The sequence below is a fragment of the Anneissia japonica genome, unplaced genomic scaffold, assembly GCF_011630105.1.
Source record: "Anneissia japonica isolate Jap-2015-1 unplaced genomic scaffold, ASM1163010v1 scaffold522_len1101056_cov227, whole genome shotgun sequence".
Taxonomy (NCBI): Eukaryota; Metazoa; Echinodermata; class Crinoidea; order Comatulida; family Comatulidae; genus Anneissia; species Anneissia japonica.
Genome location: NW_022756123.1, coordinates 1,040,564 through 1,058,573, shown reverse-complemented (window position 1 = coordinate 1,058,573; position 18,010 = coordinate 1,040,564). Strand labels below are relative to the sequence as shown.

General features: G+C 34.3%; 2 protein-coding genes and 1 long non-coding RNA gene across 3 annotated transcripts in view; all 3 read left to right on the top strand.

Annotated features, from left to right (window-relative positions):
* The first annotated feature begins 1,155 nt into the window (after positions 1–1,155).
* Positions 1,156–1,990, top strand: LOC117124004. The gene is made up of 3 exons (XR_004447915.1): positions 1,156–1,273; positions 1,489–1,580; positions 1,822–1,990. It is a non-coding gene; the product is annotated as an uncharacterized LOC117124004 (long non-coding RNA).
* A 2,161-nt stretch (positions 1,991–4,151) lies between these two features.
* LOC117124032 (nibrin-like) lies at positions 4,152–8,843 on the top strand (the record flags this gene model as incomplete). Its single annotated transcript, XM_033270152.1, is given in 8 exon segments — positions 4,152–4,196; positions 4,415–4,518; positions 4,780–4,897; positions 5,177–5,367; positions 5,583–5,674; positions 5,916–6,090; positions 7,431–7,548; positions 8,649–8,843. Coding segments are annotated over 8 exon segments (1,038 nt in total), but the record flags the coding sequence as incomplete, so codon positions are not given.
* Positions 8,844–11,562: 2,719 nt separating this feature from the next.
* LOC117124068 (nibrin-like) overlaps positions 11,563–18,010 on the top strand; it is a 7,679-nt gene continuing 1,231 nt past the window's right edge. The window contains exons 1-4 of the mRNA XM_033270198.1: positions 11,563–11,696; positions 12,482–12,658; positions 12,914–13,027; positions 13,644–13,744. Coding sequence (XP_033126089.1) covers positions 11,589–11,696; positions 12,482–12,658; positions 12,914–13,027; positions 13,644–13,736 — 492 coding nt within the window. The 5' untranslated portion in view covers positions 11,563–11,588 and the 3' untranslated portion in view covers positions 13,737–13,744. The remainder of the gene's footprint in view (positions 11,697–12,481; positions 12,659–12,913; positions 13,028–13,643; positions 13,745–18,010) is intronic.

Genomic DNA, 18,010 nt, shown 5'->3' with positions numbered 1-18,010 from the left:
AAGTAGAATGTTGTGAGTAAACAGAAGACGAACACATTAATAAATAACTCTTTTTAATTCATAGACAATAGCATTCAAATCTCTTTTGGTAGTGTGGTGGTCCTGTTTTACTAAAACATACTGTGTACAGTACTTTATTTCAATCATATATTGAAGAAAAAGGATGCAATATCTTAGATTTACATTAAATAACTTGTGGCCGAGTTGACTTGTGGCCGAGTTGATTTGTGGCCGAGATGACTTGTGGCCGAGTTGACTTGTGGCCGAGTTGGCTGTAGCCGAACTTTTTGACTTGTGGCCGAGTTGACTTGTGGCCGAGTTGATTTGTGGCCGAGTTGACTTGTGGCCGAGTTGACTTGTGGCCGAGTTGACTTGTGGCCGAGTTGACTTGTGGCCGAGTTGACTTGTGGCCGAGTTGACCTGCACCCGATACCCTCTCATTCATCCTATGTTGGTGTCACTACCAAATGACCTATGCTACGCATATGCGTAACTATACAGCATTCCTACTGTTTATTTTAACATGGAACAAGTTTATGAATGGATTAATCAAGGTTTTTGTAGGCCCCGAATACGCGTACCGCTAGGCCAAACCTTACTTTCGTTTAGAGGGTAGCAGCGCCAAGACGCGCTCTGCCACCAGCCATGGACGTACAACATTGGTTGCCACTTTGGAACTGGAATAAAGAGTAAATCATTAAATTGACTCAGATTCAGTCGATAATGTGCTAAAAAGACGAATACTGTATACACGACATAGCATGAAGTGATTTAAAAACATTATTTTCATCATGATTGAGAGAAAAAAATGTGGGTCTTTGTTTTGTAGGTACCCATATAGGGTGTCTATAAAACGAAGACCCTTATGTATTTCTTGATATTCCTCATTTTATTAATGTTCGCCGACCAGCTTAGGTAGGGCCCAAACTAGTCCCACGACCACTAATGATTACAGAGCCAAACCAAGGCAATATATATACACAGCCTAGGTTTGAATGCAAATAGTGGAATACAAGCTATGCAGCTCGGTTCCAGTAGATACAGAGAATATTTTGTCATTCTTAACACGTCCTACGAAATTCTTACGAGACAGCACTAGTCCGTGAATTTGTAAACAAAATCAGAGATCTAAAGATGCAATCTCTACCGTGCATCTTGAGTTGTTGACACGGCCTGGGACATGTGTAGTGCACTCTAGCCCAGATGAAGACAGTCAGGCAGGAGTTCCTTTGAACCAGCAGTGGGCCAGTAAAGTTAACACAATTCTGAAAGGGTGAGTGAGATTATAGTGAATTTATTCATTGAAGTGAGATTCTTATACTCCCTTTTATCTGTTGAATTTTTATCAACACTCTGTCTAAATTTATTACAAAGTGACCTACTTCCTGAATACAAGAACAATTACTTGGTTTGTAGAATATTATTAGAGTACTTTGAATGCATTTATATTTTCACCCAGGTTTTATGACACTTATGTGTTTGATATAGGTGTGGATTGCGTCCTATTCAAGATTCTGAGATTGGTTTAGCTGTCCTCTATTGTTCAACTCAACTGCATTGCAATCCTACAGTTTCCCAAAGTAAGTGCATTAATAAATATTCTTAGAATTCCACCTTGCATTATGGGTAAGACTATGCTTCATTTGAATTTGTTGACAGTTTCAAATCTCAATGATGCATTGTATGGGTTTGGAAGGCAAGTACTACCAAAAACACAAATTTAAGGACAACAACATATAAAGGAAATTACACTCAATAGGTTCACTGTCACGCCACATACCACCATCATAATAGTTTCAATTTATATATTTTTTGTCTTAGGCGGACTTAATCTTTTGCAAGCTCCAGTACCTCAGTCTCTTGACACACATGACATTCTAGCCCACGAGACTCAAACACAGCTGCAGGCTTGTAAGAGACTTCCAAGAACAAAGGGGTTAGGAGAGAGAAGCATCATTGATGAAACAAGACTTGAAAAAACAGAAAATAAAAAGAGGTCTTAGTACACATTTTTGTTTTAATTATAATCATCATCATTATCACCAGTTGCTGAGACCTTATTACTCCTGTCTCTTATACACATCTAGATGTGTATAAGAGACAGGAATGCACACACCTTGTAATGGCTGCAATCAATGTCACAGTAAAAGTAAGTATGGTAGTTTTTAAAAGGTGAATTTTTTTTAATTTTTAATGGTATTAGCATATTTCAGTTTTACTCTGTTTTTTCTTGAATTTTGTGGTTTCAAGCAGATTTCAGTGGTTGTTAACTTGTAGTAGTGGTCTATGATTCCAATGTCTAAAAATGGTTTAATGCATTACTAATGTCTTCAGCTCCGCAATTTAAATATGTGTGTTTACTACTAGGTTATCTGTGCACTAGTCTCCTGCTGTCCAATTGTTACTATGGAGTATGTCAACAAATTGAATGAAGCAGCAGAAAGTCACACTAACTTACCAGACAGCAGCAAGTATGTCATTCATTCAATTTCAACAGACTGAAATATTATTTATGTTTGACATCGGCCACCTCTCTATTAAGCCATCGTCAGTTGTGTTTTTATCATGTTTGTGTGTTTTGTTCATGTATTGTATTGTGTTTCCAAAAATAGCATATTTTATGGTGTCTCATCCTTGCTGCGAATGGTGCCGTTATTTCACTGCAACATTTTATTGAGAGATGACAATAAACCATTACCAAATTTATTTATCTTGATTGTGGTTTCTTTTAGTTTCATGCCAGGTGTTGTTGAAGTCGCCATCAGGAAAGATGAAGTATCATTTCAACCAAATGAGCTTAGAAAAACAGTGTTCAGAGACAAAACATTTGTCTTCTTAACTGAAAAGAAGGTTTGTTAATCATACTAATATTAAAATCTATCTTCTGGCAATATTATGGTTTGGAGCTTATGATAGATTGCTATATTAGATAATACATTTTAATTAATATTTGGTTGTCGCAAGAGTACTAAAAAAGTGAAGTCTCATGGCTACACAAACCGACATTCTGGTAAAGGGGGTTGGCTCACAACAGAGCAGCTTGGAGATCTGCTATTAAATGGAGAATTCAAACATTTGCTTTTCCTCGAACATTGATTAAAAAGAAATGTGTATTTTATTTGAATAAAGTACAAGTCATTGAGCACTGCTTTGACATTTGGTGGTGGCAATTGCATACTGATGCCTGAGCATTCAAAGGATGTTGAGTTGTTGACACGGCCTGGGACATGTGTAGTGCACTCTAGCCCAGATGAAGACAGTCAGGCAGGAGTTCCTTTGAACCAGCAGTGGGCCAGTAAAGTTAACACAATTCTGAAAGGGTGAGTGAGATTATAGTGAATTTATTCATTGAAGTGAGATTCTTATACTCCCTTTTATCTGTTGAATTTTTATCAACACTCTGTCTAAATTTATTACAAAGTGACCTACTTCCTGAATACAAGAACAATTACTTGGTTTGTAGAATATTATTAGAGTACTTTGAATGCATTTATATTTTCACCCAGGTTTTATGACACTTATGTGTTTGATATAGGTGTGGATTGCGTCCTATTCAAGATTCTGAGATTGGTTTAGCTGTCCTCTATTGTTCAACTCAACTGCATTGCAATCCTACAGTTTCCCAAAGTAAGTGCATTAATAAATATTCTTAGAATTCCACCTTGCATTATGGGTAAGACTATGCTTCATTTGAATTTGTTGACAGTTTCAAATCTCAATGATGCATTGTATGGGTTTGGAAGGCAAGTACTACCAAAAACACAAATTTAAGGACAACAACATATAAAGGAAATTACACTCAATAGGTTCACTGTCACGCCACATACCACCATCATAATAGTTTCAATTTATATATTTTTTGTCTTAGGCGGACTTAATCTTTTGCAAGCTCCAGTACCTCAGTCTCTTGACACACATGACATTCTAGCCCACGAGACTCAAACACAGCTGCAGGCTTGTAAGAGACTTCCAAGAACAAAGGGGTTAGGAGAGAGAAGCATCATTGATGAAACAAGACTTGAAAAAACAGAAAATAAAAAGAGGTCTTAGTACACATTTTTGTTTTAATTATAATCATCATCATTATCACCAGTTGCTGAGACCTTATTACTCCTGTCTCTTATACACATCTAGATGTGTATAAGAGACAGGAATGCACACACCTTGTAATGGCTGCAATCAATGTCACAGTAAAAGTAAGTATGGTAGTTTTTAAAAGGTGAATTTTTTTTAATTTTTAATGGTATTAGCATATTTCAGTTTTACTCTGTTTTTTCTTGAATTTTGTGGTTTCAAGCAGATTTCAGTGGTTGTTAACTTGTAGTAGTGGTCTATGATTCCAATGTCTAAAAATGGTTTAATGCATTACTAATGTCTTCAGCTCCGCAATTTAAATATGTGTGTTTACTACTAGGTTATCTGTGCACTAGTCTCCTGCTGTCCAATTGTTACTATGGAGTATGTCAACAAATTGAATGAAGCAGCAGAAAGTCACACTAACTTACCAGACAGCAGCAAGTATGTCATTCATTCAATTTCAACAGACTGAAATATTATTTATGTTTGACATCGGCCACCTCTCTATTAAGCCATCGTCAGTTGTGTTTTTATCATGTTTGTGTGTTTTGTTCATGTATTGTATTGTGTTTCCAAAAATAGCATATTTTATGGTGTCTCATCCTTGCTGCGAATGGTGCCGTTATTTCACTGCAACATTTTATTGAGAGATGACAATAAACCATTACCAAATTTATTTATCTTGATTGTGGTTTCTTTTAGTTTCATGCCAGGTGTTGTTGAAGTCGCCATCAGGAAAGATGAAGTATCATTTCAACCAAATGAGCTTAGAAAAACAGTGTTCAGAGACAAAACATTTGTCTTCTTAACTGAAAAGAAGGTTTGTTAATCATACTAATATTAAAATCTATCTTCTGGCAATATTATGGTTTGGAGCTTATGATAGATTGCTATATTAGATAATACATTTTAATTAATATTTGGTTGTCGCAAGAGTACTAAAAAAGTGAAGTCTCATGGCTACACAAACCGACATTCTGGTAAAGGGGGTTGGCTCACAACAGAGCAGCTTGGAGATCTGCTATTAAATGGAGAAATCAAACATTTGCTTTTCCTCGAACATTGATTAAAAAGAAATGTGTATTTTATTTGAATAAAGTACAAGTCATTGAGCACTGCTTTGACATTTGGTGGTGGCAATTGCATACTGATGCCTGAGCATTCAAAGGATGTTGAGTTGTTGACACGGCCTGGGACATGTGTAGTGCACTCTAGCCCAGATGAAGACAGTCAGGCAGGAGTTCCTTTGAACCAGCAGTGGGCCAGTAAAGTTAACACAATTCTGAAAGGGTGAGTGAGATTATAGTGAATTTATTCATTGAAGTGAGATTCTTATACTCCCTTTTATCTGTTGAATTTTTATCAACACTCTGTCTAAATTTATTACAAAGTGACCTACTTCCTGAATACAAGAACAATTACTTGGTTTGTAGAATATTATTAGAGTACTTTGAATGCATTTATATTTTCACCCAGGTTTTATGACGCTTATGTGTTTGATATAGGTGTGGATTGCGTCCTATTCAAGATTCTGAGATTGGTTTAGCTGTCCTCTATTGTTCAACTCAACTGCATTGCAATCCTACAGTTTCCCAAAGTAAGTGCATTAATAAATATTCTTAGAATTCCACCTTGCATTATGGGTAAGACTATGCTTCATTTGAATTTGTTGACAGTTTCAAATCTCAATGATGCATTGTATGGGTTTGGAAGGCAAGTACTACCAAAAACACAAATTTAAGGACAACAACATATAAAGGAAATTACACTCAATAGGTTCACTGTCACGCCACATACCACCATCATAATAGTTTCAATTTATATATTTTTTGTCTTAGGCGGACTTAATCTTTTGCAAGCTCCAGTACCTCAGTCTCTTGACACACATGACATTCTAGCCCACGAGACTCAAACACAGCTGCAGGCTTGTAAGAGACTTCCAAGAACAAAGGGGTTAGGAGAGAGAAGCATCATTGATGAAACAAGACTTGAAAAAACAGAAAATAAAAAGAGGTCTTAGTACACATTTTTGTTTTAATTATAATCATCATCATTATCACCAGTTGCTGAGACCTTATTACTCTATATGAACAGTATAATAGTTATTCAATCAAACATTTGAGCACTGCACTTAAATTTATGTTATATACAATAATATTATTAGGTAAAACCCTGCGACAGCATATCACCCATTTTTTTTCTTTGAGCATTTCTGAATTTCAAAATTTTTCGCTCCGTGCACACATTTTACTCACAAAGCACGTACAGAAGCTATGAATTACGTTTCTTTACATATTTAGGGTTTCTGACACTGTTTTCACATATAACCATGTCATTTTAGGGGCAATAACAATGCTGTACGTGTGCATTAAACATACAAATCTGTGCATGCATTTTGTGTCGACATCAGTGAAAATGTGCCAAAATATATTTTTAATCAGTTATATATGCCAAAAGTATTTTTAATCAGTTATTCCTTAGGATGCGTGGTGATCCCCACTTTTTATTACATATCCTGAAAGGACATGAGTTGTAGATATGATTTTATAGATCATTATGGCTGATCGGACATTGTGATGTCATTATATTGCCATCCGAAATCAAAAAACTTAATTTTTATCTATTACGTCAGAATTTTTATACTCATTTGAGCGTATCTTGCTTATCCTTGATCGAACGTCTCCTAAGTTTCAGTATGTTATAGCTGAGACAATTTTATTTTATTGTGCCCTCCATTTTCATTTTGTTGATAACATCAAATGTCAAAGTGAATGTTTTTTCTGACACCACCACTCCCCCCCTCCTCCCATTTTCTTTGTTTATATCTTTTCGAAATTCTATGATTTATCATAAGTCAACCCCGCCAGATGGCGGCAGACTGGTTTACAAAACTGACACAAGTATACTTCATATCAAGGGTCAACTTCGTGAGCCATTACCTTCTGTGCGCTCGTCATGACATGCGCGTACATGTGCGTTGATTTTTAAAATTCTCAATATCACTTTTTGACCAATTTAAAGCACGTTTCAGGCCATTTTGAGCATTTCAAAATTTTCTAGCTATGGAAAACTTATCGGATCATGTGTACAGTACATGTATCACCTAAAATTTGTCTATGACGAATTTAAATCTAGTTAACAATATGTTTAATATCAAATAGTGTTTTTTAAAATAAAGAAAAGTTATTTGTTCAAAGTTAATTTTAGAAATATTTACATATTTGTGGTCTTCCATGTTATACCACATACTGGTGCTGTTACAGCTGTGAGTAAGGAAATACAAATTTTTGAATTAATGTTTTTGGAAGCATTGATTGAAAGAGTATTGAAGATGTATTTATTTCTATATTTAGAATTCGTGAGAATGACGAGAACTACCAATCAACAAGTAAAATGCCAAAATTTGATTCCAAGGTACATGGAAGCAATGGATCACAAGGCAACCTGTCTCTTATACACATCTTTTGGAAGGCAAGTACTACCAAAAACACAAATTTAAGGACAACAACATATAAAGGAAATTACACTCAATAGGTTCACTGTCACGCCACATACCACCATCATAATAGTTTCAATTTATATATTTTTTGTCTTAGGCGGACTTAATCTTTTGCAAGCTCCAGTACCTCAGTCTCTTGACACACATGACATTCTAGCCCACGAGACTCAAACACAGCTGCAGGCTTGTAAGAGACTTCCAAGAACAAAGGGGTTAGGAGAGAGAAGCATCATTGATGAAACAAGACTTGAAAAAACAGAAAATAAAAAGAGGTCTTAGTACACATTTTTGTTTTAATTATAATCATCATCATTATCACCTGTTGCTGAGACCTTATTACTCTATATGAACAGTATAATAGTTATTCAATCAAACATTTGAGCACTGCACTTAAATTTATGTTATATACAATAATATTATTAGGTAAAACCCTGCGACAGCATATCACCCATTTTTTTTCTTTGAGCATTTCTGAATTTCAAAATTTTTCGCTCCGTGCACACATTTTACGCACAAAGCACGTACAGAAGCTATGAATTACGTTTCTTTACATATTTAGGGTTTCTGACACTGTTTTCACATATAACCATGTCATTTTAGGGGCAATAACAATGCTGTACGTGTGCATTAAACATACAAATCTGTGCATGCATTTTGTGTCGACATCAGTGAAAATGTGCCAAAATATATTTTTAATCAGTTATATATGCCAAAAGTATTTTTAATCAGTTATTCCTTAGGATGCGTGGTGATCCCCACTTTTTATTACATATCCTGAAAGGACATGAGTTGTAGATATGATTTTATAGATCATTATGGCTGATCGGACATTGTGATGTCATTATATTGCCATCCGAAATCAAAAAACTTAATTTTTATCTATTACGTCAGAATTTTTATACTCATTTGAGCGTATCTTGCTTATCCTCTGTCTCTTATACACATCTAGATGTGTATAAGAGACAGGCTCACAACAGAGCAGCTTGGAGATCTGCTATTAAATGGAGAATTCAAACATTTGCTTTTCCTCGAACATTGATTAAAAAGAAATGTGTATTTTATTTGAATAAAGTACAAGTCATTGAGCACTGCTTTGACATTTGGTGGTGGCAATTGCATACTGATGCCTGAGCATTCAAAGGATGTTGAGTTGTTGACACGGCCGGGGACATGTGTAGTGCACTCTAGCCCAGATGAAGACAGTCAGGCAGGAGTTCCTTTGAACCAGCAGTGGGCCAGTAAAGTTAACACAATTCTGAAAGGGTGAGTGAGATTATAGTGAATTTATTCATTGAAGTGAGATTCTTATACTCCCTTTTATCTGTTGAATTTTTATCAACACTCTGTCTAAATTTATTACAAAGTGACCTACTTCCTGAATACAAGAACAATTAAGATGTGTATAAGAGACAGGTCTTCTACCTTTACTGCCCAGGCTTCACGGCCATAGAGCATCACAGATCAAACACAGGCTTGGTAGAGAGTACCCTTCCGCTTGAGGGAGAACATGCAAGATGTTAACTGGGGTACTGGTAATAAAAATGGGAAACCTTCAAAATGCGAATAAAAAACTTGGAATAGTATTATTTGTTTGAAACAATTAAAATTTGGTTTTGATTTTAAATAGTTTAAGTTATGACTTAGAATTATTTTCTGGTTATGGAAGCATCTTGTATAAGCCATTTATATAACAGCAGTAGACAGGTTGAGGCAACATATATAAAATTTTCTGTTTGCTATGTAATGAGAGTTAATTGAATCTTTGTGAATGCTATTCATTAATATTAGGTATGTTTATTATTGAACCCTAAACAAAAAACTATAAAAAAAATAATCCTCATAGCACATATATTCTGTATGTGATACTGGTTTGTAAAATAAATTGTTTTACAATCAGGGAAATGTTCCGTTTCCGCCATCAAATTTGGCCTATTTCTTTGTATAGGCTAGGCCTAACTTCGTCTAGGCCTAGGCTAGGCCCTAGTACTACCTCGTCCCCGCTGCACCACCAGCGATATTTGCATCTTCCCCATTATAGCCATCACTCTCACTAGCCTACAGAAACACAATTATAATTCCACAAAAATGTTCCTGTCTCTATCCACACTATTATCATCAAAAACATCGTGTATGGCTCGTTCCACAGTATATCGCTGCTGCGCGGCCATACTGAAACTTTCAAAAATAAGTTAAATTTTTTTTGATTTATAAAATATTTTTCAATAAAAGTTGTCAAGATTTTTGTTTATTCAAGAAGTTCAAAGTGTAAGTAACCTGGATGCAAAAACAAATGAGAATCAGAATGATATGTAGACAGTATAGAGGGCGAAATCCATGTATACTTGGATGTGTCGCACTAGTGCGCCTAGGGCATTCAATGGTAAATTTTTCGCTGTCGCACTATTGCGCCTACGATACGATAAGGGTTAAGAAGATATTCAACCTCAGCTACATACCCGCGGTCCATGGATCGCACCTGATTCCAATTTTGGTCCATTTTACAAACACATTCGACGTCGTTACGATGTCACTTGTTCATGATCATGATCTTAAAATATTGTTTTTTGCATGTGTTTTCGGTAGGATAATATTTTCCTATAAACAACTCATTGCAAAGCCACGTGTGTTTGTTATAACAAGAAGCACACGCAAAGTTAACATGCAGTTGTATCTTGCATTAATATTTACAGTTGTATCAAGGGAAATTACAATTTCTCGCGTACAGTCGATATTTACTGTGTTAAATTTTCGAGCATGACAATTTTAGTTAAATTTATTCAAATTTAATAATACTTAGTGCGCATATTTATCTATTATTCAATCAATCATTCTAGTATTATAATGGTGACTAATAAATACTAAATAAACACAAACATAGGACCTACCTAATATTCTTTCTAGACCTGCACCTGTACAGTATTTACAAATTGTAATTTATAATAAAAAATACAAAATATTAAATAATAAATAATAAATACAGGTCTAGTTATGAGTGGCCAACCAATTTAAACAGAGATAAACAGAGGTTTCTTACGTTTAGATTGAGTAATCATTATTTACAAAATGTAACATAATTTCAACATTATCGGCCGATTAAAAACAACTAAAAATGCTTGTAAAACAACTCCCTAGGGCAGCGTGCCAGAGGGAAATCCCCATTCCTCCCGTGTAGACAGCTGTATATATAAATGTTAAAATTTCTGACTAAAAGTCATTTTGGTAAAGTTTTATTCAAATTTGATATAATAAAATACTTAGTGTGCATGTTTATCAAGTTTTATTCAAATTTGATATAGTAAAATATTTAGTGAGCCTGTGTATCTATTATTCAATCAATCATTCTATAATTATGATGACATAAAAGCTGATACTGAGCTAAAAATATTGGTAATTCTAATGTATAAAATTGGTGGGTTATACGCCGGAATATAAAAACTTGTTCCCTAATAATGAAACAACTGATTGACCGCTTAAAGCAGCTTGTTGAAGGTAGTTTATGATTTAACTGTATGTTACAAACAAATAGAATTGAGAAAACATGGTCTGGCCAAAGCCGGTGTGTTTCTGATGGCCCTGCTATTTTATTTTTGTACGTTGGCCTGCTATTTACAGTAATTATGTGGAAATTACTAATGTGTTGGGTCTATGCAAAAGTGAATAAAAAATAAAAACAGCTGTTTGAACAATAACTTCGAAATAGATTCAGATGCAATGGGAATACTATTCTCCGGGGAAAGAAGAGGAGGTTTTCATGGTGTAGGATTGATTGTATTTGTATACAGTGCTGGCACCAGTAAAGGGGGATGGGGGATGAAGTGGGTTATACTGTAGCCCCTCCATTGAGCAGATCCTAGCATTGATTGTATATCCAATGATCATACATTTGTTCAGAGCATGCCCAGCCAGTTACATATGATAGGGAAACCTCATCATGTTTGTCTTTTGCGTAAGCATGAATGGAGACGTGCCAAAAATTGGGACATTGTTTCACTATTTTATAATTATCGAGATCATGTATCATTTCTTCCAGGTCATGTCGCTGACAACAGCAAGCAGTATAGAAAATCAACCGGTGTACAGAAGACCATTACCTAGTGGATTCTTCAGTGTACAAACTCAGGTATCTTTCAACATTTGTCAGTAACAGTACTAAACAAGCTAAACTATTTAATATTTGTATTTGCCTGCCATGGATTCAACCTTTCATAATGTCTGAATTTTAAATGATTTGATAACTATTGCGCTTAAAACTTAACACCAAATGGTAAATACGGTACACAAATGAGAGAATCTTGCCCAGGATGGTGGGAGAACCTTTCTTTCATATCTATATGTGACTGAAACGTAAGTTTAGAAATCCCACACATTTAACTGTAATGTTTTATGGAAAATGTTAACATCTTGCTTTTTTCTCCATTGTTAAAAATAATTTAAGTTTGAGACAAAACTGTTTTTTGTCACTGTTTCTTAAATGTTTGCCTTATTTCAACTGTCAATGTATATGTATCTCTTTATCATTAATTGTTGAAATAAAAAAAAAGAAAAAACATTATGTTCTCCATGTCATTGGTTGTGATTTAGCTTGCGGCCTCATTCCATCTTAATGTTGTGTTTGGTTAAGATTGAGCATGTAGCCAGAGGTTTTCAAAAATGTAAAATGTGAATTTATTCCATAATATTCTTTGTTTGTTATTACACACATTAACGATGTAAACTAGTTGGACAAAAAATAGTTAATAATGTACAGTAAATAATAGGTAAAAGTCCTTTATTCATTACTGAACGTAGGGTATTAAGCTTTCAGGCAGCCCCATTATACAAAGCCTCTGCTAAAAACACTTTATTGAAGTATACATGTGATCAGTAGATGTCACAAAAATGTTTCATTTACATTTCATGATCTAGAATTTAATCAAGTTAAATCCAGTTGATATAAAGCCAGAATTTTTAGACCTTCCAGTGAGCTTGAGTAGAACTTGTGAAGCTTCACTAGTGTGCCGACAATCAAACAGGCAGAGTGAAGATGCTAATGATCAGAGAGTAGTCTTGGGGGATGTTAAAAACTTCAAGCGGTTTAAAAAGGTAAATTTAATGATGTAGTATAATCAACATTTAATTGCTCATAGAATTAATTTTTTAAGTTTCAATTTTATTTGCTACTGATTCCATTTCATGGGTAAATATCCAATTTTTTTATAATTGAATGATAATAAATTTAATATACAAATTTAATTTGTAACATAGACAATGAATCTTTAATAATAGTTGATAAGTTATGCAACAGCAAATCAGAGATGTTGATTTCCATTTTTTATTTAATATATGTTTTTCATCTAGGCATCCTATCCAGGACAACAGAATATGCCTCATGTGATTGGTGGAGATGATCTTTATACTCATTGCAACAAGATGCAAGAAGATGTGGATGAGATGTTTCGAGAAATGGATGAAGTAATAAAAATCTCAATATTGGCTTTAATAAAGTTTTCAGTGTACAGTTAAACTTACCTAAGTTTAATATTTTCTAAGTCGATCTTTTTTTACATGATAAATTGTTGTGTTTTCCATTAATTAACGATGTGCAAGTCAAATTTTATCAAAAACAGTTTATCGAACAGTTTGTCAATGCCATTTTGGATTCGATTTATGCAAGTTCAACTGTAATTCTAAAGATAGAAAACTAGTATTGACGAAGGTATCCTCTAAGAACAAATATTTTAACTTCACACACAAATGCAAATATACAAAGATGACACAATGAGAAAGCATGGTTGACCTGTTCCCTTTAGGTTAAACATTCCAACAAAAAATGTATTTAATCTGCTTTCATGAACCAATGTATTAATAAAAACTGCTATTTTCTGTTTTGTATTGTTATCTTTCTTATTTGAAACAATGATACTTAATAAAGTATTTATAGACCGTACAATAATGTAAAATATATGTAAACATTTTTCATTGAAATATATTTTGAATATTTGTTATGCATGAACCATACATCTGGTATCCTTAGAATCTGATTACAGTAATAATTAGTTGTTATTGTGTTTGTCTTTAATATTTGAAGGCTGACAATGCTAGAAATGAACACAGTCAAATGGCAGAGTATCTTTTCAACAACATTCAAGGCAAGACAGCAATAAAAAGCAGACGCAGGTAACTACAAAAGTAAGTAGAAAAGTACCATACACCCTTATATCTCACCTCTCCATCTCCTCTGACATAGTCAGATTGTTTTATTGGTTTTTTTGTCAGCCAATAATGTACTGTTAGAAGCTGGGGCAGGGTGTAGTCATTCAAATTTAGCTAGATACCCTGCTGTAGTCTTAGTACCTTGGTGTAGTTCATTCCTACCTATTCACTATGGGCATTTGTTTTGATTATGACTGTTACGATGCAACTTGGAGAAATTTATGGATGGTCCACAATGTCTTGAAAGAACTCTGCGCCTGCACTAATATACTCAGATGTGAGGTTCTGTGCAGTAAGCCATACAGATATAGATACAGAATTCAAGGGCCATGTATATATTGTAATTCATTAAATATTTAACCACCAGAGTTTTTTGTGTTCATTCATTGTAGTGATATAGAATATGTTCTAATGAAAGAAATTATAAAATTATTACCTTAACCTTCTCAGAAAAGGTTGAATGTTTTTTAATTTTCACTATTAATGGACCCAAATTCTCTGTGAAGGCATTACTCTAATCTGAAACTAGAGCAAGGTACTCGTCATGAAAAAACATTAAATCAGTAGGCCAAATAAAAACATTACTTGCTTTTCTATTTTTTAAATAAACATAATAAACTCATCAGAAAAATAAAGTTTCTGTATTTTAATTAAATAACTACACTTATATATTTAATAAAATGAAATTAATGTATCCAAGTCAGTATCTCAAAGTTCATACTGTTTAGCAAAGCTTAACTAGGCTAACAATAATATGAATTCTATTTACCGATGTTTCCAGGGAAACATTTACTACATAACTTTCGTTGGGTTCAATTCCTGTTACAAACAAAAGAACTATTCTTCAAAAGCCTCACTATGAGACATAGTTTATGTAGAGCTTCTTTGAAATATTAGAATCTTTCTTTTTTTTTTTTTCTTCTTTTTTTTGTATACTTTCTCTTCATTTTACTGCCAGATTTGGCATTTACTGTATTTGTATCTTTTGTGTCTTTAAGAAGTTAAAATAATAATAGTTTTAGTACTGTTCATTTGTACTGATGCTGTCTGGAGAGCCACTTGACAGGGTTTTTTTTTACTTTTTGGCAGTCCATGGAAGGCAGCAGCATGTACTTTGTTTTTGCTACTTTTCCTAAAATAATTTTGAATTGAATATACAAATAGTCTTTGAAAAGTAATTGAGTTCCTATCATTATTGTAATAAGTTCATGCCTTCACATTTCAGGGTCAAGCTACCTGGGCAAGCACTATATACACTTGACTGGTTTCTTTGTTTATCTTCAGTGAAGTTTTTGCTGAATCATGCAAGTGCTTGTAGTAATAATAGATTGTGCAGTTAACCTAGTTTTGCAATCTTACCAGGGTCCATGGTTTAACTTGTTTATCAGAGACATTGTATTTGACATATGCAAGCCTGTGTATAATCAATGATAGAGGATGTTTGAATTTGGTATGTTTGTTATTCAACTGCCAGATCACGAGCTGAGGCCTTACAGGTTTTCTTTCTACAAATTTCATATCTTCTCCTGATTCAAATGTTTAATTGGTTCAAATCATGCAAGTTCCCCCTTGCCTAATATAACTCACTCCCCTTTCTTCATAAAGAGACTTCATATATGGAGCCACTACTGCCATCCGGACAATTATCAAATTAGGTGATACATTAATGTTGTCACTCTGTAAGAGACCTCTTGGCACCCCTCTGGCTTTTTTCTGATTTGTGATTTTCTGCCGAATATACAGTATAATGAATAAATAAAAAAACTGCCAACATTAATGTACTACCCAACAGCTAGTACATGGTGTTAATACTTCCTGTCAGTGGTGTATCTAGGCGCATATACATCCCCCCTCCCTAAATACGTGCGCCTCCCCCAGTCGCGCCCCAAAAATCTCACTCAAGTAGTTTAAAGTCACCGCAAATCATAAATAAGAATATTATAAAATATAAATATTAATTAGTAATATAAGACAATAAAAGTAAAAGTAATTTATACATAAATATAAATGCTATATAATTCATTTAAATAATATAAATGCTACAGTTTATGATTTATTTGACTTTTTGCATCCAATACACATAATTTTGACCTGCATTTTCAAAACCCTGTTAAGCCAAAAATTATATGGACCCCTTCTTCCAATCCTAGAATTGAGAACCTCTATACAGTACTTAGTATAAAATGTATCACATGATATAAGTAGTAGAAAATGTATCATGCAACAATTAACAGGTACAATGGCTAATGATGAATGTGTAAAAGGTTTGACTAAGTTATCCCTATGGCCACCAGGGTGGCTGATCTTCTAAGCAAACTCCTGCTGATGGGCTTTGTGATAAGGCATTCCTTTAGTTCTGTCAGTGATGAGCTTACAAAACATTAGGCTGCTTGTGTATCATTTTCACATTTGAAGCTAGAATGTGTATTTGTGCACTTGGAGGCAACATACATATTTGAAAGCTTTAGAAGTGAATTCACTGGTCATAGTGGTTCTTAGATATGATTACACTTACATTCTGAAGCCATAATATCTTTAAGCCTCAATAAGGCTAAATAAAAAGAAATATTGTGTTGGCCACGCCCGACTGACCCACATTTTACGAAGTGCAGGGTCGGCATTTTAGTTGTTTTTGTTTTTTACAACAAAATTTTTTTTTTTTTTTGAGCAAAGAAAGAAAAAAAAGTTTTCCTACTTGTGACCGGTCGACGACTTGATACGTGAGAGGCGTTGGCACAATATATTCATTCAACTCAAGAATACATATTGAAGATCATACAAAAATATAAAGTATAAGTCAATTAAAATTGTAACTTATGATTTGTTGGACATCTAAGGTAGCGACTTGTCTCCTGGCTTTGCTTGGTGTAACTGGACGCTTTACATTCACAATCCACAGCACATCAGACACACGACCAGATCAAGTATGCACGCGAACGCTTCCGTTGCTCTCATCTGTTGGTTCGATAACCCAATCACAGTACGACACCCCTAACAGATCACTACTTCGCTCAAACTGTAATAATGAGCAGAGTGTCGAGGATGACAACACAGCAAAGATATAGGCTGATGTTATAGCTTGCTTGCCAAAATGAATTGTGTCTAGCCCCATTTATATAATTAAGTCAAAAAGACTAGCATAATAGATAATACAATTTTATACTATACAGGGCTATAACTGTCTCTTATACACATCTAGATGTGTATAAGAGACAGTGGTAAAACCATACAAGCAAAAATATTATAGTACTGTACTGTTAGTTAATGAAGATTGGATGCAGTACTTGGCTACTATATACCTGTCTCTTATACACATCTAGATGTGTATAAGAGACAGCTTTAACCTCTTTCAAAATAATAATAAACGCTGATGATACAGAAACATTTATTTCAAAAGCGGTCAAAATTTGGATTTCAACACCAGTGACAAGTAGTACTTAAAAGCAAGGACTGAAACAAACAAGTCTGAAACAAGCAGGTCTGAAATGACCTGGGACAAAATTAATTCGGGCCAAAACAACTCAGAACAGAAAAGGCCAGACACCAAATGAGCTGCACCCGAATTGAACCATGACAGAAATCAGGCGTGACCGAGATGAGGCGCAACCAAAAATGAGGCACAAACCCGAAAATTACTGGGTGACAACACAGCAAAGATATAGGCTGATGTTATAGCTTGCTTGCCAAAATGTTTTGTGTCTAGCCCCATTTATATAATTAAGTCAAAAAGACTAGCATAATAGATAATACAATTTTATACTATACAGGGCTATAATCATAATTTCAGTAGTATTAAACATGAATTACATTATTAAAAATACCTCATAGGATTATACAATATCACAATAAACATAATTGTGTAAGTTTGAATAACGTGAATAAATTGTTCAATCTGGAATGCCTTGCTTCAAATATTAAAAGGTACATTAAGGCTAAGGCCCATAAAAGACTGTACAGGGACATCACTCTAATACTAATTCATATTACAACTGCATTATCGACTAACAGTGGTTGGCAGTAATATATAGTGCATTTGAACATAGTAAACAAGCTATCCTAAACTTCTTAAACTACTAACAATAAAGTATAAAATACATTGGTTTTTACCTGTAATAATGAGCAGAGTGTCGAGGATGATAACACAGCAAAGATATAGGCTGATGTTATAGCTTGCTTGCCAAAATGTGTTCTGGCGAAATTTACTTTCAGCTGGGGTTATATGCATGACAAGGATTACCTCAT